We start from the raw sequence: 23,930 nt of genomic DNA, 5'->3' as shown, positions 1-23,930 counted from the left end.
TAGGATTATTCTCCTTTGTCGTTATGAAGATCTGATTATTTCATCTAGTAAGCTTTACGTGACTTCGCTTGAATGGATCTTTTATGGACAAATATGTAGCAGTAGCTTCTCGTAGAGAACAGGACGCGTTTTATTAAATAATATCTGCACAAAGCAATACCGAATAACAACGACAAATTACTACTGGACCGGGTGATGATCGTACGGCATGGTGGTCAGATATGGCCTTGTCCCCTCCCCTATCCATCTATCAACCTCGCACCGCAAAGGCGGCACCTAAGCTAACACCTACGGCTCAATTAATTCCCATTCCACCTAGATCGAGAGCCAGGTTATCAATATCGTTGGCGCGTTGCACTCCCGCATCAGGCGCGTGGTTAGCACCACCGACGGGGGCTCCACACTCCGGACATCTGGCTCGCTCCATGGGCATCCCGCACTCACCAACCGTAAATGGATGGTTGTTCTCACACACGTACCAGTGGCCGGTTCCGGAGAACTCAGCCGCCATAGCACGGTATACCGCCCGCATCTCCTCCGTAGATACAGGATCGTAGAATACGCTATCGCGTACCATCTTTTCTGTCGCCTCGATCTCTGCCATCATTCCCGTGGTCTGATCATTATACTTCGCGACTAATTCACGAGCGAGGGCTAGATGTTCCTTAGCCTTTTCCTTGAAGTTCTCGGCCTTTACGGCGTTAGTGTTAGACTCGCCCTCTACTTGCTCGGCTGGGAGTAGCGCTCGGCTGAAAGCGCAAAACTGTGCAAAGTAGACATGAGCCTCAGTTTCTTGCCTGGGGTATCCTGTGGCTTTGGCACGTTCTGCCAGGGACTCGCACTCATCCAACTGTATCGAGAAATCCAGATTTAGCTCCCCTCGACCCTCTGCTAGCGAATCCCGATGCGTCATGAAGTCGGTAACGATGATAATATCGCATTTCAGGGAAAGCATGCATGCCTGTAAATGTCCCTTGATCTGGATCCTTGTCTCATCGAAGGCAAATATCCCCTGAGTTTTTCGCTGTCGCGCTGCATGTAGGACAAAGTCGTTGACGCGCTGGAAAGGTTGCTCCTCCCTTCTAACTTGCCCGAGGAAATTATTGATTCGCTGCCACAGTTTAAGAGCTTTATCATATCTAGAGTTCCCTACCCAGTCGCAGATGAGTTGGATCTGTTTCACACGGCCAGTCGAAAAGACTTTCTTGTTAGAGTGGGCATTCTTCTGTAAGATTCGGGGAGGAGGTGGAGCTGTTGAGATGCGCCCCTGTACATCAAGTAGAAGCTCCGCAAGCTTGCTATACTCAATCTGGGACCAAGAAATGAACTTCTTGGTGGACTCATCGAGCATGGCTCGTCGGACTATTCGCCCATATCGTGAGATATTACGTAGAGATCCACGGCAAGTCGGACAAACTTTTACCTCATCCATGGAGAATGGTTCGGAGGTGTTGAGGATAGCTGTTGGGTTATCCTCGGCCGACATCATATAATGAGCTTTCATATCCATGATGCCGTCCATATTAGTCTTAGTAGTGAAATGTCCACAGTCCGGGAAGATGCAAGGATCCTCGTTTAGGTCGATTTCATGGTATTGCATGCCCATGATGAAATCTACCATAACCGACTTTATCTCTTCAGAGCAGCAAGTCTGACAAAATTCCGCCTTGGGGCACGTCTCTCCACATACAGATGGGCATTGATGTCCACAACTCAAGACCTTTTCGCACCTCTTCGAGCAAGGCACCCAGTCACAAGGTGCTGCACAGGGCATAGTACACTTCGCGTGGGGACAACTGGATGCGCAAGTCTGCTCGGCGCATGGCACACAAGGTTCGTGGCATTTCTTGCTGCATTTAGAGTGGCTACACCTAACTTCGCATGATTCTGGACAGAGAGGACACTTAGCTTCGCCGTGACACGGCTGCCGGCAGGTATGGCGACATGTTGTGTATGCCCGGCCGCAGGCTTGCTTGCAGATAGGGTGGACTGTCTTGACGATTTTGCCATCTTTCCTCTCCTTGCATTGATAGCATGCACTCTGGCAGTTATGACCACATGGCTGAGGGTCGAGACATAATTTTTCACACCGGTAAGTGTCAACGCTCACGTCTGTGTGACAAGGCACATCAACGGTATGTCCACAACCAGGCACAGTCTTCGAGACCATCTTCTTGCAGGCGATGGTAGAGGGGTTCTGCGCTTGCCAACAGGATGCTGCGAAGATTTTGTGGCCACAGGCAAGAGTGATATTGACGTCTTGTAAATATTCATCACATCTGGGTTTGCAAGGTTCGCCACAAAGCAACTTGCAAGGATGTTGGCATCCCTTCTTGGGCCTGGGACAAGGCTCCAAGCACTTTACGGCATTGTGTAGATTCTCATGATGGCATCTGTTAATACATGAGTGCCCACACGAGAGGCGTCGGTCGCACTGGAGTATACATCCCCCTTCAGGTGCGACTCGCAAGAAATCGTCAGCCTTTGATACTAAAAGGGGTGTATCAGGGTTGGGATGACGTGGGCCTATAAGGTTGACGGTTAGTATTTCGATGGTTCAAGGAAGGGAAATGCTTACAATGTAACTCCAACTGAGCCCCCAGGTTCTCGTTCTCTGTGAGGATGTCTAAGACCTTCGCCCACATAGGTACAGGCCTGTAAGTGTTTGCATTGCCAATCAGATACATGCCGTGTTGAGCTCGAGATAGCAGCACGTTGATACGATTGTTCGTGCTCAAGAATCCGCATTTATTCGCAGCGTTACTCCTCACGAGAGAAATAACCACGACTTTCGCTTCCTCGCCTTGGAAGTTATCGACAGTTGCTAATCGAATGCTTTTCAGGAGGGTTTTCTTGACGGTGACGGGCTTGTGTGGTTGAGGAGCTACCTTCTCGGCTGCTAATTGATCAGCATCGAGAGCTTCTAACTCTTCTAGATCTCGCTCGCCAACAGAGATTTCAAACAATCTCCCCATCTCGCGGCGAAGTCGATTTAGTTGTCCCAGATATGGTGTGATGACAGCGATATCGTCCGGGCCATACGATCCTTGTCTTACCAAGTGCTGGACGAGTGCTATAGTCATTTCGACTTCAAAGGTATTTGTGTGTGAAGTTGTCATCGGATCAAGCTGAACTTCTTGATCCTCAGGTGACTCGTGATGCATCCAGAACAGGCGTTTTTTCATACCATAGATCTCTGGGTATTGAGCTACCGGGCCACCATCTTCAAGCCGAGGATACAAGGTTGACCGAATCAACTCTGAGACGCTAGGGTGCATTCGCCTTTGGGTCTCTAGAGTATCATAGGGTAATCTCGGGTCTGTATCATATGGTGGTTGGATTAAACGCTCGAATAGAGATACATCGAGGGAGTATTGAGCACCTCTTGCGCTCGTGCTTTGGAGTTCGTAATTTACTATCTGTGGTCTCAGCTGTTGGTGGTCGCCGATCAGAATAGCATGTTCGACAGAGGGGAGGAGGGCAGTCAAGGTATGTGCTTCGAGAACCTCTCCTGCTTCCTCGCACAGCATGACTTTACATCTTAGCTTTTGAAGGAGGCTAAGATTCCTCGCCAACCCAGTAGTTGTGACACCAACCACATCTGCTTCATGCAGACATCGCAGGTCAACGTCACGAGACACCTTTTCTAACTCATCTGTGGTATGTTCGTAACTCCTATACTTCTGTATGATGTCGGTTATCAGCGGATCGCGTATTTCGCGTAGCCAGTAATTGTAGAGACGCGTCCTCTCTGCATTGCTCATGGTCCAAATATCCGCGTAAATTAATTGAGTTATGTCACGAGGAGTGTGATTTTCATGGTGGCCACTAGTCCGCCATAGGCCGAGGAGTTCCCCGGGTTTTCGGCGCTGTTGCTGCTGCCATCCATCTTCATCTTCAATACCAAATACAGCATCGTGATGTCTTTTGTGATGTATAGACAGGTAGTTTCGTATCGAAGCTGGAGTTTGGCAAGCTGCAAGATCATTGATCGACTGTGTTATCGTACGAACATCTTCATCGCGCTTTGACCTCAATTCCCACATCGAACCCTTTTCGGCCTTAGTACGATCCGCAGTTCTGGCCACAACGCGGAGATTGAGGCCCTCTAACTCCTCTGATTTCGACCTTGACCCGATTCTAATAATCTTGACCCCGTCGTTCATCAAGTGTACTAACAACTGATCTAGGGCGTGGTTGGTATAACAGACGCAGAGAATAGGTCCGAGAGCAGCCTCGCGCTTATTTGCAAGTAGCACCTTTATTATCTTTTCGCCGGTGAAACCTATATTTATTCACGTTAGTAATTCTCGTTCATCTACAGTCCATGGAATTACTATTAGGACACACAGCCTCTTAGAAAACAAATAAAAAATAAAAAGAGGAGGAAAAAATCATTCTCCAACGCGAAGGATGCTAAGGGTTGATGCTTACTTTTTCCAGTACCTGGCGGACCTTGGATCAGAGCTAGCTTTCTCGATAACGTGTTTAAAAGAGCGCCAGACTGAGTTGCGTCAAGGGATGAATGGCTTGCCAACTCTCGCGGGTCTAGCGGCCTTCGGGGCGAATGATGCAGAGTTGCATTGTCATGCGTAAGGCAACTGAGGTCGAAGGAGAAATCCGGCCTCATTGTGTACTGGGGAGGACCGACGTCTTTGACTTCCGGATCTAGATCCACCTTGGCTGGAGCAATGAACTCGTCAAAAGGCACATCGGACTTCTTTGACATTCGCTGAAGGGCTATAAGTGTATGTTGGAATGAGGGGAGGAGAACACGAGGGAACTCTACAAGGCATCGTTGCTGCTCGGGACCAATATTTTGAAACCATCGAAGTGCTTGACCGATATCATGTGGACGGGCCTCAACAAGGTGCAGGTAAGCATAAGCCCATACATCATCATCAGCAAGAGATGGTTTCCTCGAGGGCTCTTCGTTTCCTTCCGCCTTTCTAACGCCCTTTTGGTCGCTTGCTATGATAGTGTTATCGCCAACCACGCAGAACAACACAGAGTCGTTTCCGGAAAGCATGCAGACAAGGCCCCCAGGTTGAAGACGCTTGGAGTTCCCCCACCAATCTCTCCGCTGCTGGACACTCTTCTTAGTTGTAGGTTGTAGAAATTGAACCAAAAGATCCATGCCCTGGATTCTATCAAAGCTAACATCAACGATTTCTGCTTGTTGATACGCGTAAGTACGAGTAGCGTTCCCGCTACCACGGTCCTGCTTGTGTCTAGGATCCCTCATTGCCTTGAGTTGTGTGCTGACTGCATCTCGGAGTTGGCCTACTGTATCTTCTCGTAGTAGGCGGAATTCTCTGTCAAGGCGCCCTCGAATTCCGGGTACGTGAAATGAAGAAGCGTCGGTAGTTGGTAGGTATTCGTTGCGTATCGAAGTAATTTCTTCATGTGTAGGCAGAATTCTAATATCGCATATGTCAGTGTGGTCGTTATCATGCCGTGGGCCGTCTGCTGAAAGTTGTCCTGGCAAATCTTTGCGCATAATAAATTCGGCCCGCGTCACGGCAGCTTTCTTTTCTGTCTTGGCCTCGGCTAGTGCATCGCCAACTCCAAGACGCCGCTGGAGGTACTGTAAGTGTTTCTGAGCTTGCAGTTTGGAAAATTCGTCTGGAGAAGGGCTAGCAGCTTGGATAGGACTTCCGAAACGCTTGACAATTCTGGTGAAGTTATCATTGACAATGTTGCTAGTGTTACAGTCGATCAGGGTAGCCAGGACCGAGAGCGAAAGTTCACATGCAGAGATCCCATACGGATCATCATCAGCCATAGGCAAATGTGACCAAGAGTCGAGAAGATCTAGGATAAAGTCATATAGAGTACTCATTCGCCTTCCACCGATCCCTAGGATGAAGTTGCCAATGGCAGCAACTTGTTGCTCAAGTACATTGGAATCAACAACACGAGAATGAGTGAGGACTTGGAACAGGGGCTGTATCTGGCTCTTCCATAGGTGTGCTTTGGTGAAATCGTTAGCGGCCAGGGGAATCTGTTGATCCACGAGGTTTTTAATAAATCCGAGACCAGTATCCTGGGCCATAAGCTTCACTGTCTCTTGGGAAGCTCCGATGTCCCCTTCCATCAATTCAAGAGCGAGCGTGAAGAATCTGTCGCACGCCTGCTGATTCGTGGGAGCAACCGAACGAGTAGAACGTGAGTTTGAAGGGGGTTGGTTGAGTAGCCTCTTCCATTCCCGGAGACGATCTTGGACTGGAGCCTGTCCTTCCTGCCGGTCATTGCGCCGTACTGGTGTCCCAGGCGAAACCGACGAAGACGAAGACGAGGCCTCGTGGGAATACTTGCATTGTGCACCAAATTTGCATCTTCCAACCCTGAAGAAGTGGTGACACGGACCCGCGGTTGACCCGCGGTTTCTTCTGGATGTACATGTCAGCTAAGGGGGAACTTAGAGGTCGTAACAGCTACTCCGTGAACTGTGATATATTTTATTTGTAAATAAGGAAGTAACCTCACCTGTCCATTATCGCCGCGTGGAATGACCTAAGTTGGGTGATAGTTGATAGAACAAACCGAGCTGCAAGGGAAAAAGAGATGCTGCTGGCAGCCTTGTTTTAGAAGAAGTGGTAGGCCTTACTAATAAATAGATGCCTAACTATTGTGGTTAAGACACAAAATTGTGCTTCGGAATGACTAGAATGCGGTAGGTGAGAGAAGTTGAAGTAGCAAGAAAAAACAAAACAAAAAAGAACTACAGAGAAAAGTGATGCAGGTAGCCTGCCGGTTTAAACAGTAGGCACAAGGCACTCGTGCGTCGCGAGGCGGCCACGCCAGTGACTAGGTGATAGGTAGGTAGGTACCTAAGGTAGGCATACTTTCTTGCATCACCAAACTTGGCCCCTCTCACGACCTGTTTACAGCAGTACAGCAGTACAGCAGCAATGCATCATCTACATGCAAAAAAGAACCAGTAATCTGCCTTCATGCTTGACGAACAAAGGGCTCGTGTAACAAGACAAACAGCAGGGGTGAGACATCGACTACATACGGTCAACCGCCGATCATGCTGCACTTCAGCCTTCGGAAGCTTGTAAGGGAATATGCTGCATCACGATGAGGCTTCAGGCACCTACATTGGAGTTCTAGAGGGAATCTTCCAGCCAATCCGCTTAACGGCGCATTCAAGTGGATATCCTGAGGCCTAATGCCGGCCGCTGTGAGGTCCGAGGCCTCCTCGGTTGATTCGCCGAGTCCGCCCAACACCCGACCCGTAGCCAATCATACGATCGATTTTGACCGTAAACGCCGTTAACCTCACCACTCCTTCGTATGCGAACCAGGGGGAGTGCTATCAGAGGCTATCAACTCGATATCTGATAGGTTACCAAATGCTGCGGCCGTTTAGCAGGTAAGGCAGATCATTTAAGACAGGGGAGATAGAACTCGACTGCTCGACAACTCCTACTTACGTACAAGGTTCTATTTACGTACGAAGTTCTACTTACGTAGATGGAAGAGAAAATATCTCCACCGAATGTTGATCCTCTAATGGACATACTCTCAGGGGTCCAGATAAAATTGTTACATGTCATTTCCAATGATATAAGCAACTTTGTGTCCTCCCACGACAGGCTAGCCTCGCGAATGTAAGAGAATAATCGAATTATTCAAAGCGCTAGAGTTATAAAAACAAGACATTTTCTGATATCTTGACATGCCCGTCACTCTAGAGGTGAACCGGATTTAAGAGGGTTGGTTCGGATCGCATTGAAAAGTTAGGATCGACCCAAACCGCCCTCAATGTTGGCTGGCCTTTTCATGTCGTGATTCCATTCATGAGAGGTAGTCCGTATATCAACCCGAACCTGACTAGGTAGGTAGGTATATAAAAAGATGATATATATTAGAAATATCATATCAACATCAAATAAGGTTATCATGTAAGAGAGAGCGTGCGTTGACGTTGACCGAGACGAATTTCTTGATTACCTAAGAAATACGCTAAGAGCTGCACCCCGACACCCCGGCCCCGGCACCTTTCTACATTTTCTAAAGAGGGAAGGGATCATCGCTCAACTACCTTGGGTATATTTTGGGAATAGAGGTTCACTGACTAAACAACCACGAATACACAAGGTACTGCTTGCGAATTGCAACCACCTACCTATTACAAACAAACTCCACTAACCTTTTCCGTATGAACTGCTGAATACTTAAACTAGAAACCACGGAAACCATGGAAAATATTTTAAATATCCATAATGTTTGGTAGTACCTAATCAACCTTAATCATTCGTTTTCGATCATGCTGGGTTCTAGATTCTGGGCGCTGTCGCAGGTACGCGCACTCTCGTTTCATCCGATGAGACGCGACATGAAGTGAATACCGCATATGTCACAGAGATCATCATGGCTTTTATATGGCCTTCGCGGGGTTTACAGTAAGTCCATGACATTGGGACCCCATGTTGTAGGTCATTCAAATATCTCCACCATGCCTCGTTCCTGGCGATTTTTCCGTTTGATCAGCTTCGGTTCATGATTTTTATTCTACTCATTCGTATTGCCGGTCAATCTACGCTGTCATAATTTCATCTCATCTCATCAAGATGCTGTGCAAATCTCTTCTCATCCTAGCGGGTGCATCCGCAACTCTGGCTTCCACTCCCAAAGGCTTCGAGCCTGGGTCGACGTCTACTCTGCTGGTTTCCTTTGGCAGTGTCGCCGCAGCAGATGGAAATGTCCTAGAACAAGCGGGTGAGTGTTGGACCTAGGATTCTTACCGTAACTCAGGTTTGCTAATAGGGATTGTAGCAACTCAAACGGCACCAACCATAGGAACACTGTCTAAGGTCGAAGGGACGTCGTTTGCGGTATTGATGATCGACCTCGATATCCCGACGGATAGCCCGCCGGATACGAACACTCTGCTGCATTGGATGCAAACCGGCCTTACACAGAGTACGGCGGCGACACCAATAAACAGTTCAACGGGAAGTACGGATGCCTTCGTATTCCAGAATTCTCAAGGACAAGCAGCCTTCGCAGAATATATCGGGCCGGCACCTCCCGCGAGGATTCCGCTGTCTCATCGATATACCCAAATCCTAGTAGATACGTCGGGCGCTACGGAAGCCAATCTGAATATCCTCAAGGATGCTGCTGCAACCCGGATGGGTTTCGATGCTTTGTCTGTCTTAACACAAGCTGGACTCGCAGACAAAGTTTTAGCCGGTAATTTCTTCAACGTTACGAACCCTGGTCCGGTAACGTCCTCACGTTCAAAGAACTCTACGACTGGTAATGGTAGTGCTGGCAGTACAGGAACTGGATCTGTTATAAAACCAACCCAGACACCGTTCGTTCCCAGTGCAGCCATGGCGTATAAAGCAAGCGGAATGTTGTTAGGGATCGCAATGGCTGGCGCTATGTTTATTACTTTGTAGAGTAAATGCATACTGGAAAAAGGCGGTATAGAAAGCATCAGCAACCTAAAGAGAGACATACATACAACTTTCAAAGTCGGGCGCCGTTCACGTTTGCCGATACCCCTGCTCTTGGATCCGCGAAAATCATAGCAGTAATGAATGACTCGGGCATAGTAGGCTCGGTGTTTCGGAAACGCAAGCAGCCAGATCATCCCGTCTAAGCTACTCGGGGAGATGCCGAAAGTTCCAAAGACGCGCACATACTTGACCCGCTGAGAAGCTCCATGTAACAGTAAGCTCTACGTATTATTGCGGGTAAATAACTACGCCCGGGGAAATAAAGTTGTGTTATGCCGAATCCTGCGATCGTGGGTTTATCATTTAATATAATATTTTCGTCCGGTATCACTTACACTGTACCGACGATCTTCGATGAGACCAGGAACTGCCGCGGAGCTTTTGAAAATATATTTCGGGACTATATACATGAACAAAAACAGTACCCCATTCTCTTACTTAGTTAGGACGACTTGGCCAATCATTGATCTGGATGCTACATTGTTCCCAGATCCAGAAACGGTGGATATGTATCCCCCTCCTCAACCATCCTCTTGGCCGCCTTATTTGATATATTCAAAGAGAAGACTGCATATTTTCGTTTGCAGTTCCTAGTGTGACCCCACTTCACCGAGGGGCCGAATACAAAGCTCTTTGCTCCAAACAGCTTCAGATTATCTTCACCTACCTTATGTAATACCTAGGTACCTAGGTAGGTGGCCATATCAGTCTTGAACGGCATAACTTCTCCGCTAAAGCGGACATGGCCGTTTTCATAAGCTAGCAATAGCTACTCCATAGGCCTACATAGGCGTTGCCAGAGCTGACGATAAACCTAACGATGGGCATCCACTAGTCCGTCCCCAAGGGCGAGGGGCCATCAGAGGTGCGGGACCCTTGCCTCACACACCGAAACATCGCCGAAGCATTCCGGCGGGCAGCCGAGTCTCTTTGTGATCAATTATTCGGGATATACACCCACCCACGCGGGTTGGACAGGCTCAAAGAGATATGTACATACATCCAACGTGCGTTTTAGAAGCTGTGAGACAATAAACCCCTACCTATCTGCAGCCTCGGAATGCCTCATCTGTACCCCAACGTCGCTACCTCCACTTACTTAGCTCACTGTGTACAAGGACTACCTACATCAGATCATCAGATCAGGTAGACTTATTATACTGTAGCCGCAGTTCCTAGTCGTTATGCATACCTTAGTGGCCATATTGGAGACTACTACGTGACTTGCGCTCTGCAGAACTATCAAACGACGGGGACTATCTCTACCTCTGGCTAGTGTAGCTCTGTGGTCAAGACGAGCAGCTAAAACATTACCCGATAATGTCCATGGTGTCCACTTCACCGCTTCCCGAGCTTTGCTATGTTTGAATCGCTACGGACGAAAGATGCCGTTGCCGTCCCCCTTGACCATGGTTGCTCTTTGTCGCGCGAGGTGAGCTCCAACCTTATAAATGGTCGCAGTCTCCCTTATCCATAGATAATTCTTTCTGTGCTTCTCTTTTAATCATTCTACCTTTTATATATCTCCGTAATCGAGTTTTCTTTCCCAGAGAAGCTCAAACAGGACTATCAAATCGCTTCATCAATAAGCTCTATCTACACGTACAACTCCCGACTCTTGCAACGAACTCACACACATCAGCGGCTGTTAGTCTTATTAGATAAAGCTTCAAAAGATATTCAAAATGGTATTATTAGCTCGTCCCCTTTCCTCCTGCTGCATTCGTCCCATCTTTACGCGGGCACTCTCTACGACCACAGCAGCAGCAGCAGCTCGTTCTGTTCGCAATGTTCGGTCTTGTATGCCACTGCGCGCTGATCTGACGTCACGCTCAGCCCTGGCGTATAAGAGTTCACCCGCGGCCCTATTCAATCCCCCATCGTTACGAGTTCCTGCTTCGACGCGTTTACTAACTACGCAACGTGAAAAGGTCAAAGTTCTACTGGTCCTATACGATGGAGGCAAGCATGCCGAAGAGGTAAGTCATAAAAAAGAAAAGAAATTAAGACAATGTTCCCATTGCCCAATTCTATCATGACGTTTTTTTTTTCTTTCCCCTTTCCCTTCCCTTTTACTCCAATTCCAAAACTCGCCCTCTTATACCTCTTTTGCCGTATCCCCGCAATGCCGTATCCTGCCATGCGCAAACTGTCCGTCCAATGACGGCTGTTTGACGCGTCATTGGCTGAAACGTACATGCAATAGTCTCTCTTTGGTAACTGGAGATGGCGGCAGATGTAAAGGTTGAAGGGAGGGAGGGGAAGGGAAAAAGGGGCAGGGGATGAGGGGTAATTGAAACAAGCGACTCTCTACACCCCCAAAGTCCCAAAGTTCTACTATGTAGAGTCCCATCACGATTTACTACTTGCTTTACTTGCTTCTCTCCACTTTTACAGCATGAACTAACCTATCTTTCTTCTACCCAATTATAGGTGCCCGAGTTACTGGGAACGACCGAGAACGAACTCGGTATCCGGAAATGGCTCGAAGACCAGGGCCACACACTCGTTACCACATCCGACAAAGACGGCGAGAACTCCACCTTCGACAAGGAGCTCGTCGACGCTGAGATCATCATTACTACTCCGTACGTGACCTCAACCCTCTCTTCTCCTCTTATAGTTTTAATATCGTAATACCAATATACCAATATACTGAGGGAAAGCCATAAATAAAAAACACTAAACTAACACATGATAGCTTCCACCCAGGCTACCTAACTGCCGAGCGATTAGCCAAGGCTAAGAAGCTGAAGCTCGCCATCACTGCCGGTATCGGTTCCGACCATGTGGACCTCAACGCGGCAAACAAGACGAACGGCGGCATCACGGTGGCCGAAGTGACAGGCTCCAACGTCGTGTCCGTAGCAGAGCACGTGGTCATGACGATCCTAGTCCTAGTCCGCAACTTCGTGCCGGCGCACGAGATGATCGAAGCCGGCGAGTGGGAAGTCGCCGCCGCCGCCAAGAACGAGTACGACCTGGAGAACAAGGTCGTCGGCACAGTCGCCGTCGGCCGTATCGGCGAGCGTGTCCTACGCCGCCTCAAGGCCTTCGACTGCAAGGAGCTCCTATACTACGACTACCAGCCCCTGAAGCCCGAGGTCGAGAAGGAGATCGGCTGCCGCCGCGTCGACAGCCTCGAGGAGATGCTCGGCCAGTGCGACGTCGTCACCATCAACTGCCCTCTGCACGAGAAGACCCGCGGCCTGTTCAACAAGGACCTCATCGCCAAGATGAAGCCTGGTAAGTACCTACACACGTCCTCCGTATTAGACGCTCTCACGACACTTGGCTAATAAATATTCGCAAGGCTCATGGCTGATCAACACTGCTCGCGGCGCCATCGTCGTGAAGGAAGACGTAGCCGAGGCGCTCAAGACGGGCCACCTCCGAGGTTACGGCGGCGACGTGTGGTTCCCGCAGCCGGCGCCCAAGGACCACGTCCTGCGGTACGCCAAGAACCCCTTCGGCGGCGGCAACGCCATGGTGCCGCACATGTCGGGCACGTCGATCGACGCGCAGAAGCGCTACGCCGCCGGCACCAAGGCCATCCTCGACAGCTACCTCTCCGGCCGCCACGACTACCGCCTCGAGGATCTCATCGTCAAGGACGGCGACTACGTCACCAAGGCCTACGGCCAGCGAAGCAACAAGGCTTAAGCGTAGCTTAGGTACTTAAACCAAACCCAAGCTTAAAACACGGATGGGCGTGGCATGGCTAGCTTTTCCGGGAGATGTCTACATAATTACCTACCTACCTAACCTACCTATACTTTTTTGTATGACACCTTTTGTTACTATTACCTAGGTATTACTAAGTCAGCATTATTGGAATGAGATGATGAGAAGGATGATAGCCGGTTGACTCCTGGCTCCTGGCTTGCAGATAGTCGTATGTATTGACGAGCAACGCTATACCTACGAACCTATGAATCCTCTCGTCTGGAGCGGGTATGGCTAGATAGTATAATAGCATAGCCAATGTTTTGAATAGGACCAAGTTTCGAATGTGTTCTACATAAATCATCTGTGTAATATAGTAAAGAACTAGCTCTACCATACTCAACCCCTTGTGACCATAACCCCCCCAACGAATAATCAACAGTATCGAATCATGAATGACCACCTGATGAGAGCCAATACATACCAGTACCTCTTATGTCAGTGGCCAACACTAGTCCATTCTAGTCCATTCTCTAAACTACAACAGGTCAAAAGCCCACCTCAACTAGGGCCGCTGACGTATCGTTTACACCACCAGTGCATTACCTACCTATTACATACCATACAATGTCCAAGGTACCTACGGTATATAAATAACCCCCCTTTCCTCCAACCTTGATGGCCAACTCTTTCCCATTTCGACTTACATCTCAACCAATCAACGATTGAACAACGCATATTGCAACATATTCGCTTCGGATTACAACTTAACTTACAACTACATTCTACTACTATAACAAGACATAATGGGCTGCAACTGCAACGACGCCGGCTCCTGTGCCTGCGCTAGCTCCGGCACCTGCAAGTGCGGGCAGAGCTGCGGATGCGCAAACTGTCCTGTTAGTTAACTACCTCCCTCCCTCCTATCTACCGTTTTCTATAGGTATTACCTCTGTGTATTCGTACCCAATGCGCTAACCTTGAAATAAAATAGAAGAAGGAGTAAATAAAACAAAGAGCATACGGATCATCAAGTCGGACTTGGAAGAAGAATGCTATTGAAACCATCGATCCTTAACATCAACTTTCTTTGAAAACTATTCTTGTAAATTATATACCTGTTAAAGCTCTACGTATTGGAGTTGCATTTGGATGTGACCACCGGGTATCCTAGGATAGTTCTAGTCATTCCTTTAATAACAAAATTATAAAACACAACATATCGATGCTTAATAATTAATAAACATCCTTAATAGCCGTTGTGAATATTCAGGCTCCATTCATTAAGCTTGCTTGCTTGCGTATGCATCACCCATAATATGTCCCGGCCCATGCTAAACCACACCCAAACACCGACTATGCAATCTTTCTCATCCTAATCATTATTCTTCATCACTACTATCGACAATAAATCCCGCTCTAGCCCGCCGCCTCGCAGGTGCTTTCGCAGCAGGCACATCATCGTCATTGTCATCCGCATCCGCATCCGCATCCGCCATCTCGACATCCCCATCGGTAGCGGCCGGTGCCGAACTAGGAGGCTCTTTAGACAACCGCCTTCTCTTCGCGCTCGATACCGAGCCCGCACGCGGACTCGATGACAACGGCGTATCATCCGTCCCTGACGCGCCATTCTCTCGCCCTTCACCCTCATCTTCGTCTTCATCCTCCGACCCCTGCGGCAAGATGAGATCGTCATCATTATCGCTATCGTGCCCCAGTAGCTCCTGCGCCTTGCGCTTCTCGGCCTGTTTCGGGGCGGCGGAGGTCGTAACTGCAACCGCGTTTTTCGCCGCCGCCGCATTTTGCCGCTTCCGAATGCGTTCTTCGTTGGCGTAAAATTCGGCCCACCGCTCTCCGTCGTCCGACTCGTCGTCACTCGCGTGCACGTACAGGTCGCTCTTGAACCGCCGCGCCTTGGCTTTTTCACGTTCCTTACGCGCACGCGCTTTCTCCTCTAATTGATCCTCAGTAGGCTCTTCTACATCACTACCGCGCCGTCGCCGTCGCCGGGTCTTCTTCGGCTTATCTAGAAACTCATCGGCTACCTTTCTTGTCGTTGGGCCGCCTGCGGGGAAGAGAATCTCGTCGTCGTCGTCAGCGATACCGTCATCATCATCGTCGAAAACTGCCTTCCTCCGTACTGCCGCCTTCCTCCTTAGCTGATCCTCGGCCAGCTTGCCGTCGTCGAATGTTGGCGGGCTGAACTCGGCCTTCTTGATCAAGTCAAGGGAATCCTGTATTTGGTCGGCCGTCACGTGCGGAGGAATAACCCAAGCGGACTCGGGAGTCTCGTCCACGCTTGGGACAAGTCGTTCAAAGCCGACGAGCTTCATGAGAAGTCGGAGGTGAGAATTCTTGAACATGGCGGTGCGACGAGCATCGTTATCCGGGCGTATAGCTGAATACCTATTAGTCGCAACTCATTAGAACCTGGCTGGGGAAACCTACAGATAAGAGGTGATTCTTTAGGAGTACTCTCTTCGTTCTGCTGTTCGCTTTCATTACCGGTTCCTTCTATTGAGGGCATTGCCTTATCAGCTGCTTCCCAGGCCCTCTTCTCAGTTTCTGCTGTGGATAGTTGGCCCTTCACCCAGTTGATATGATCAGCCAGGTTTTTATCTAGCAAAACACCGACAGCAATTGCAATTTGCCGATCCCGCTCCTCGATATGTCGGAACTCCAACTCGGCCCCCGGCCTGGGCTGCGACGTGGATAGGGTCTGTTTCTCGTAACCGTATTCCAGGTAGTGTGCTGTAGCATTGATTTTAGAGAACAGCATTTCGATGATCAATTGCGGCCGCTCTTCGATCTTGCGGATGCACTTCTTGAGAATCTGCTTCGCCAGTTCCTCCCATTCCTTGTACATCGTCGAACTCTTGTCCAGAGGTTCCTGGCCTTTAATCATACTGTAGAATAGCTGTATGATGTCAATTCGAAAGAGCATGACGCTCATATTCTGCTTAAAGGCTATGCGGTAAAAGTAGCGATGCGCCCGCTTTAGCTGAGAATCATTTAGATCCTGGTAGTACTTCGTAAATTGAACGAACGTATCCACCACACCTTGAGGGGTAAACCGATTCGCAAAGCGACCAAAGTCGAACTTCCGTTCGCTTGATGTTCGCTCCGCATTCGCCTGGTCGTTCTCAGAATCGTCCTCCTCTTCTACGGGGTTCTCTTCGTCCTCTCCGGTAGCTTTCGCGGCCTTCTTCTTTTTTCGGACGCGCCGTCTTGACCGTACTTGCATATCCACGTTCTGTTTCGAATACGCTTCTAGAACGCGAAGGTAGGTATGTGTAAGATCGGTACAGGCATCAAGATACTCGAAACCCTGGTCCTTATAGTTCCTTGCGATATTCGCAATTCTGTCATGCGTCTCTTCTTCGTAGAAAATGCGGCTAAGAATATTCTCTGCAATCTCTTCGTCTTCCTCATTCCCCGACTCTGACATCTCTTGAACTGTCAAAAGTATCTGAGTAAAACATCGCATAGCAGCGCACAACTCTTGCCAACGCTTGTTTTCTAACGAATCTCCAATGGCTCTATTCAACGTAATAAATGTTTGCTGATTGAGCACCCCAGCAACAAGGTTGAAAGAACCAACGTCTTCAGCGCTAGCCGACTTTCGATCCTTGGCGGCCTTCTTCCGTACTCTTTCGGCTTCCAGAAACCAGGCTACTAGGTAGAAAAATTGGCGCGAGTGATATTCAAAGACATAGTCCTTTTGCTCGTCAAGCTTCTTTCGGACGTGCTGGAAGAGAGGATTGAAGCCAGAATCTAAGAATTCCTCCACGAAACCTTTGAGCTGCTGTCGCGCTCTAGCGTTTAGCGATACTGGAGGGCCCAGATCCTTTGGCTCCATTTCCTCTTTTCTTGGTCTCCGTGGAGGTCGATATACCTTGCTATTGTCCATCTTATGCTGTCTCCTCGTCGCATCCAGTAAGGCGTCCTGGCCACTGACAGTTGAAACCTTGCCATCACCTCGATCCACCCAAACCATAGTCCCCCATCGATTATGCCTAGATGGAGCCTTTCGATTATAAGGTCGATGCATTGCTGCTTCTTTATTCATCATTGCTGCGAGTTCGTTCGACTGTGTCTTGCTAAGTTGCTTCTCATCCATGAATAGCTTAGAAACGTCAACGCGCTTGACGAGATGGAATATAATCTCCATCACAATAATGCCCTCCTGGTTAAAATCTTCCCCCGTATTCGAAGCGATGGTAAGGAGAGTAAGTAAAATATCTTGATAAGAGAACGCATCAATTAGAGCCGATCGCGAGATTTGAGATTCGTCACCATCGTACTTGATTCCAGGGGGTGGCGAGATCATGGCAACGTTCCGCAAGAATAGTAAGATTAGCTTGATGATGCCTTCGTCACGTCCAGATCGATCGCCACGGGACAGAGCCATAGAAGGCAATGCGACTCGCACAGCAGTATGGAGGATCTGGGCGGCATCAAAGTTTATTATAGCACGTTTGTAACCGACCTGGGCAATCTGTAGCACTGGGAGATGCCGATGGTGGTTGACTGTCATCTGGTCGAGATCCCGTTCTAGTGGCCATGTCAACGGAACCATGATCTCGAAGCATGCCAGAGCAGCTCTCGCCCTAAACTTGTTGTCTGTCTCATTTTCGGACCAAGCCGCGATAATATGTAGTAAGTCGCCTTCAATTATGTTCGCCTCGGACAGGCATCGCGCAACGTCCATTCGGTTCGTTTTTTCGTCGTAGAATCGGATCCATTTCTTGATATCACGTAAAACCTCCAGGGCGGAGTCTCCAAGCACGTATCGTCCATCATCGTCGGCGCTGAAACCACCAAGCTACATATCGCGATCAGTTTTTTTTCTCCTTTTTTAATTAACAAAAGGGGCGCAACAAAAACTACTAACAGCTGAGACAAGACTGTTGACGTGCGCCCGAACTTCGGGATGCACCACATCAGTAGTAGTACCATCTGAAGACTCCATATCGGCGGTGAGGAATTGTTTCCTTACACCTGAGTTCTCAGAATAGTTCAATCTTGAATAGTCGTCATTAATGCCAAGACAAGAAGGAGAAGGCTTGAGCTGGTACATGTATAAATTGAAAACGCGTCTTAACGCGTTTTGATTTACAGGAAGACGCGCCAATCCTCTTCCAATTGGAGTGGGGCAGGAGGGGTCTTGTGGCTTGTGCGCTGTACAAAGTACATTACATAATAGTAGGTACCATCAAATGTGGTACCTTACCCGTAGGGCCCACATATATCCGTAGCCCGAGGCTATCCGGTAACTGGCCGGTTCGTCCCTCACCTTAACTCACTTACATCATGTACCTCAAGTCGTCACAACTCGTTAATCTACATCTACTCAGTGTTAGAGTATCATCCTGAGTTAACATAATGGCAGGCGCAATCGGTAGAATAAGAGCTTCTCAGCTCACCCGCCAAATTAGGCACTTTAGCTCCAGCTCGGTTCGACATGCAGCTGAGGTAAAGAGCCTAGGCGTCATAGGCGCGGGTCAAATGGTAAACTTACTTCCATCACATGTGATCCAACGTCTTCATCACTCAACTCACATTTTCCCAGGGCCTAGGTATCGCTTTGGTCGCCGCTCAGAGGGCCAGTGTCCCCGTTACACTTGTAGACTCTTCAAAAGCTTCACTTGATAAAGGGATTGGGTTCGCAGGTTCGTCATATTATTCCCAATTAAGATACTCGTTCAATATGGATTGGAGTACTCAATAATATCCAGAAAAATTATTATCCAAAGATGTTTCTAAGTCACGGATCACACAAGAGCAAGCGGATGAGGCGAGGTCTCGGCTCTTACCTACCACAGCTATCGAAGAGCTCTCAACGGTCGATTTTGTAATTGAGGCCGTGCCGGAGATTCCGCAGCTGAAATTTGACATATTCGCCAAGCTTGCTGAAATCTGCCCGAAGCACGCTATCCTAGCAACTAACACATCGTCCATCTCCATCACGAAGATCGCCGCAGCGACTACTAAGGACCCCAACGACACGTCGGCAAGTTCTCGCGTAGTATCGACTCACTTCATGAACCCCGTACCCATCCAGAAGGGTGTCGAGATCATCAGTGGGTTACAGACAAGCGCTGAGACCCTCGAAACTGCTATTGCTTTCTGTAAAGCCATGGGGAAGATTCCTTCCGTATCCTCTGATTCCCCGGGATTCTTGGCGAACCGGATCCTGATGCCGTACATCAACGAAGCGGTGATATGCCTGGAAACCGGCGTTGGTGACCGAGATGCTATCGATGCCATTATGAAGAATGGCACGAACGTACCGATGGGACCGCTCCAGCTAGCCGACTTCATTGGACTTGACACATGCTTAGCTATCATGAAGGTCCTTCACCAGGAGACAGGGGACTCAAAATACCGACCGAGTGTGCTTCTCGCTAAGATGGTAGATGCTGGCTGGCTTGGGAAGAAGAGTGGTAAGGGGTTTTATGACTATTAACCGAGTGGATTTAAAAGTTATGACATTATATATTTACATCGCCTGATCAGTATATGGTCATGCGTTTTGTAATTCCAATAAATAGGTGCATATTTACCTGAAGGAGTTTGTCCCTCCATATGTCACTACTAAAGTAGATATTAGGAGGCGAAGAGTTCCGAGGACTGGTGGTCTAAAATTGAGGCCATTATAAGAAAATATATTAATGGAAGAGGTTATTTACCTGAGTACCTATCCATATATATCAAATAGTATGTTTAGCTGTGTCGATATTGAAAGGTGTGTATCACTATGCGTAGCCCGGGATATATGGAGTGTCATTAGCAATAAGTACCTATTAAAAGACACAAACGAATGTAAGAGAATTTACTCGGAATTTCCTCAGATCACCATGATATCAACACTTCAAAATTCAGCAGAGAAAGGTTATCAAACATTCACATCATAAACCGCATAAAGTGGAAAAAGGAGGTTCGTAGGTAAATAAAAACTTACTTTATTTCTAATCTTCGAGATTAAAATACCGAGCCTCGCAGAGAGGACCGACGTCTTGGAACTGGTAAGGATGCTTAGGTAGATGTGGTGATTTCTGCCTGGCTCCTAGTACACATGTTTACAGTTAGCAGCCAGCCAATGAAGTAGATTGGTACGCAAAACAACGAAAGACAAGGAAGCAGATCTCAGATGGAATGAGTACGTTTTGGTCGTCGGCCCCTTCGCAGGGCCTCCCAAGAAAGATACTTTGTCATCATAAATACGCGTCGTCCGTATCATGTAAAATATCTGGGGCGTGTTTGGTACTTACAAATCAAATTAACATAGGACCTCCAACCGGGGATTCAGATTGGTAAAACAAAGCGAAAGCATCGTAGGACGCTCTCAAGTAATATCAGCTAATAATTCTAATCATTTCAAAAAAGCCTTGCGAGGTTGTCGAGTCGGTTATCGCTGCCTGCCTGCGGTTCCGTAGCGTACGGTGTTGGATATCAACATATTCGATATGTAATGGGCGTGAGAGAAGTAATGAGTCAAAAGTGTAGTGTTCATTAAATTATTTTGGCTTTCCTTCGAGAGATATATTTACGAGTGGATTGAGTGCGCGTAGGTAGTTGGTATCCAGAGTAACCGCGAGTGACGAGTAGTTGTACTCTACCTCCTTCTGTAATTAAATATTAATCTTTTTAGGAACTTACCTCCATTATTGGTCTTTATTTAAAGTAGTCCATTGATCATATTAGGTAGCTTGAGAATTATAGGCCCGAAAATTAAAGATATAAAGAAGCCTATCCTAAAAAATCATGATAGCCCGGATTTTCTCATTAATCTATGGCACGCGGGTTGTAAGGCAGCAAACAAAGTCCAGGCAAGCAACTTCTAAGAGCGCTTATCTCTCATTCGTATGTTTAGAAAAGAATATTTAATTTACTCCCTGTGAAAATAGATAGCAATATAGAAAGGATGTCTATGACAAGCAACCTAAAGACATCTTATTTTGGCATGGCATCAAAGGGGGTCTACATCGATGCCTGGAGTCCTATCTATAGATTTATGTTGTTTTCTCTCAGCGTTTTTGCCAAATCTTTTCTTGAATTCTTTGGGCTATCGTTTCCTGCGTCTTACGCAGCTACAGGCCGTGGTGCTTGGCCTAGCAAAATAATAAGTGTTAGGTGGGTTGTCAAATTACAACCGCAGTACGATCCTGTACACTATATCGTCAACACCGACAGAAAAACTGCCTTTAATCGGCAATTACAACCAGCTTACACACGAGAATAACTATAACATAATTTTACGTCTTCTTATTTATAGCTTTACTCAGATTCTTCGAGAAAAGTAAAGCCGACCTTCTAAGTCCGCGCCATTGGGTATCGCCACCTTCTAGCACCTTGATTCCTTCTTGAATCAAGGCTCTCGTTGCCACATGCCCTATTACAAATAAAAAATATAGTTGAAGAAAATGACGTAGAAAAGAAAACCTCCTAGCCTGTCTTAGGCTACTCCCCCTTCGGACGCCTGGTCCCTGATGGTGATGATGAGGATGATAGGTAAGTGGTATATGTACAAGCAAGACCTGGGGTCTTGAATGCCTGTCGTGACATGAATACTACATACAAACGGGGCGCGGGCTGCATGCCGACAATGACGCAAACGAGATATATTGTCTAAGCTGGTGGTACGGTACTGTGCGAGCTACCGACACCCCCCGCCCGTTTGTCCCGCTGTGCCTGTTTTCTTTTCCCCGACCCTTTCAGGCCCTCACTAAAAGAGCATTAAGTCTTGCACCACATACTGATGCAATATTAGATGGAACTTCCTATTTACAAACCCCCCGTATCGACACGTTTAGCTGAGGTTCATGACCATCGGTCCAGCGAGTGTGATGTCGTCAGTTATAACACCGTCGGCGGCGGCAGCGCTGGTGAGAGTGACATAGACAGTGCCAGCTAGGTTGGGCGGGAGAGCACAACCCTGAGCAGGGTCGAAAGCGGCGAAGGCAGTACCACCTGGAGCAGCGGAGTTGGTGAAACCGCAGAATTTGGCTCCGGATGCGGCGTCGCTTTGGAAGTTCAGCATGGTTCCCTGTGCGAGGGCCATGATACCGGCTTCCGGAGCAGGAGTGGTCATTGTTAGAGTAGGGAAGGCGGTTAGGACCAAGTTTGAGCCGGCAGGGCATGACTTGATGAATGGGGCAGCCAAGGAGAAGACGGCTTTGGGTCCCAGGGGAGTGTCAAAAGGAGAAGGGGAGGCAGCGACTCCTGAAGCGATGCGAACAAAAGACTGGTGCCTAGCCTCGATAGTAAGGATAGACGCAGCAGTGCTGAGGATCTTGGTATCCGACACAAGGGGCGCAGCACCAAGGTAGGCAGAAATACCAACACTCTCGAGGATGGATGCAGTAGCAACCATACCCGCGGCATCAGTAAAGCCAAAGTTGTACTCGCAGGGCTGGACAGGTTGGACACCAGCCTGTGCAATAGAACTTTGCAGCAGACCGACATGGGACGCTTCGCTAGCACCAATGCTCTTAAGATCGCTTAGCTGTGTAGCGCTCAAGCCCAGGGCGACAAACTGGTCGTCGCTGAACTTGGCAAAACCCTGCTGGTAAAAAGTAGTCTCAAGCCACTCCAGGGTCAGGGCACTGTGTACTAGTTAGCGACCTATGCCTTTATATGGGTAGACAGTAAGAGTGTGGCTTACAATTGCAAGATATCGACATCTGCTAGGCCAAGGGCAGCAGCAGCCGCATTTTGTCGTTTAGCGAGGCTATAGATTTCGCTTTGCTTTATGGTCAACTTCGGTTGGGCCGGTAGAGCACAAGCAACAGCAGCCAATCCCGCCATAACACCCATAGTCTTCTTGAAGGAAGGCATCTTGTCTGATTAATATCGAATACGTCCGTTTAAATTCGTCTTCGTTTCGTTTTCAAGTGAATCGGGCTGATAGCGACGGCGTCGTAAGAGTCGTAAATAAAAGAGCGTCGAAGCAAATAATAAAAATTATCGAAAGCAAGACCAGCCTAGCTGTTATACAAAGAATCCCACCTGGGTATTACAAGAATTACAAGGTATCGAAAAGGAGAGTGATCCCGTGGGAAGCAGACCGGCGCTTTGAGTTCGGAGTTGGACACGAAAATGTACGGGATGAGAAGGGAACGGAGAAGAAGCAGGTCAGAAAATGGGAAATGGGGGCCTCATTAAAACCAGTCGCCAACTGGTAACTTTAGGAGGTGATAGACGTTGCGGGTCACGGAACGTGGGTAGGCCGGCGGCAGTAGGCAGGGCGATGCTAAGCATCGGGGCCCCCCTTGAGGCTCCTTGACAATAGGAAACGGTATCTTCATTCGGTATTAGTGTACAACTTAGGTAGGTATGTACTAGTATGTTGCCCATCCTCCCACGAGCTTCCGACTCCGAGAATCAAGGGGTAGCTCCAGCGCTCCCGGGCAATCTAGATTCCATAGCTCTAGCTCGGGATCAATCAAAGACAGGGCTCGATAGACAACGGGAAGTTGATAGTAGCCTTAGATAGCAGACAGGAGGAAGAAACGAAACGTGGATAAATAAGATATGCTTGCGACGGACCAATTAGAACCGGGTTTGACGATCAAGTTCATAGCTTTAAAGTAACCTTAAAGTTGAGATGAAATAGCTTATTAGGCCCCGGTCCGGAGGGTCGTTGCCAAGAAGTTGTCGGGGTGAGGACCAGGGGTTCTTCTAACTACTTGGGGAAAGGAGATGCCGCTGGGCACGGGGTTTTTACAGTCCAATCTGCTTCAGATGTCGTTTTAAAGAGCGGATAGCCATCCAGCCGAA

General features: G+C 48.3%; 6 protein-coding genes across 6 annotated transcripts; 3 read left to right on the top strand and 3 right to left on the bottom strand.

Annotated features, from left to right (window-relative positions):
• Positions 1 to 295: 295 nt before the first annotated feature.
• F5Y00DRAFT_250374 (uncharacterized protein) lies at positions 296 to 6,055 on the bottom strand (the record flags this gene model as incomplete). Its single annotated transcript, XM_048009724.1, has 3 exons — positions 296 to 2,526; positions 2,579 to 4,285; positions 4,435 to 6,055. 3 exons carry the CDS (start codon positions 6,053 to 6,055, stop codon positions 296 to 298), a joined length of 5,559 nt encoding a protein of 1,852 aa, XP_047870329.1.
• A 1,955-nt stretch (positions 6,056 to 8,010) lies between these two features.
• On the top strand, positions 8,011 to 9,857 carry F5Y00DRAFT_223010 (PEBP-like protein). The gene is made up of 2 exons (XM_048005816.1): positions 8,011 to 8,730; positions 8,788 to 9,857. Exons 1-2 carry the CDS (start codon positions 8,583 to 8,585, stop codon positions 9,417 to 9,419), a joined length of 780 nt encoding a protein of 259 aa, XP_047870328.1. The 5' UTR covers positions 8,011 to 8,582; the 3' UTR covers positions 9,420 to 9,857.
• A 1,307-nt stretch (positions 9,858 to 11,164) lies between these two features.
• Positions 11,165 to 13,219, top strand: F5Y00DRAFT_267584 (formate dehydrogenase; the record flags this gene model as incomplete). Its single annotated transcript, XM_048012094.1, has 4 exons — positions 11,165 to 11,458; positions 11,913 to 12,067; positions 12,181 to 12,725; positions 12,793 to 13,219. 4 exons carry the CDS (start codon positions 11,165 to 11,167, stop codon positions 13,140 to 13,142), a joined length of 1,344 nt encoding a protein of 447 aa, XP_047870327.1. The 3' UTR covers positions 13,143 to 13,219.
• A 1,308-nt stretch (positions 13,220 to 14,527) lies between these two features.
• F5Y00DRAFT_256890 (timeless-domain-containing protein) lies at positions 14,528 to 18,120 on the bottom strand (the record flags this gene model as incomplete). Its single annotated transcript, XM_048010480.1, has 3 exons — positions 14,528 to 15,546; positions 15,597 to 17,973; positions 18,043 to 18,120. The coding sequence occupies 3 exons, from the start codon at positions 18,118 to 18,120 to the stop codon at positions 14,528 to 14,530; spliced, it is 3,474 nt and encodes a 1,157-aa protein (XP_047870326.1).
• Positions 18,121 to 18,462: 342 nt separating this feature from the next.
• On the top strand, positions 18,463 to 19,918 carry F5Y00DRAFT_222999 (3-hydroxyacyl-CoA dehydrogenase). Its single transcript, XM_048005814.1, has 3 exons — positions 18,463 to 18,659; positions 18,721 to 18,820; positions 18,887 to 19,918. The coding sequence occupies exons 1-3, from the start codon at positions 18,534 to 18,536 to the stop codon at positions 19,615 to 19,617; spliced, it is 957 nt and encodes a 318-aa protein (XP_047870325.1). The 5' UTR covers positions 18,463 to 18,533; the 3' UTR covers positions 19,618 to 19,918.
• Positions 19,919 to 21,707: 1,789 nt separating this feature from the next.
• F5Y00DRAFT_6238 (ferritin-like domain-containing protein) lies at positions 21,708 to 23,136 on the bottom strand. Its single transcript, XM_048013910.1, has 2 exons — positions 22,816 to 23,136; positions 21,708 to 22,756 (listed from the first exon to the last, which is right to left on the bottom strand). Exons 1-2 carry the CDS (start codon positions 22,986 to 22,988, stop codon positions 21,961 to 21,963), a joined length of 969 nt encoding a protein of 322 aa, XP_047870324.1. The 5' UTR covers positions 22,989 to 23,136; the 3' UTR covers positions 21,708 to 21,960.
• Between the last annotated feature and the right edge of the window lie 794 nt (positions 23,137 to 23,930).

This window comes from Daldinia vernicosa (genome assembly GCF_022497035.1).
Source record: "Daldinia vernicosa strain CBS 139.73 unplaced genomic scaffold F5Y00scaffold_1, whole genome shotgun sequence".
Classification (NCBI taxonomy): domain Eukaryota; kingdom Fungi; phylum Ascomycota; class Sordariomycetes; order Xylariales; family Hypoxylaceae; genus Daldinia; species Daldinia vernicosa.
Note: the sequence above shows the minus strand (reverse complement) of the source record. Positions and strands in the feature narration are given on the sequence as shown.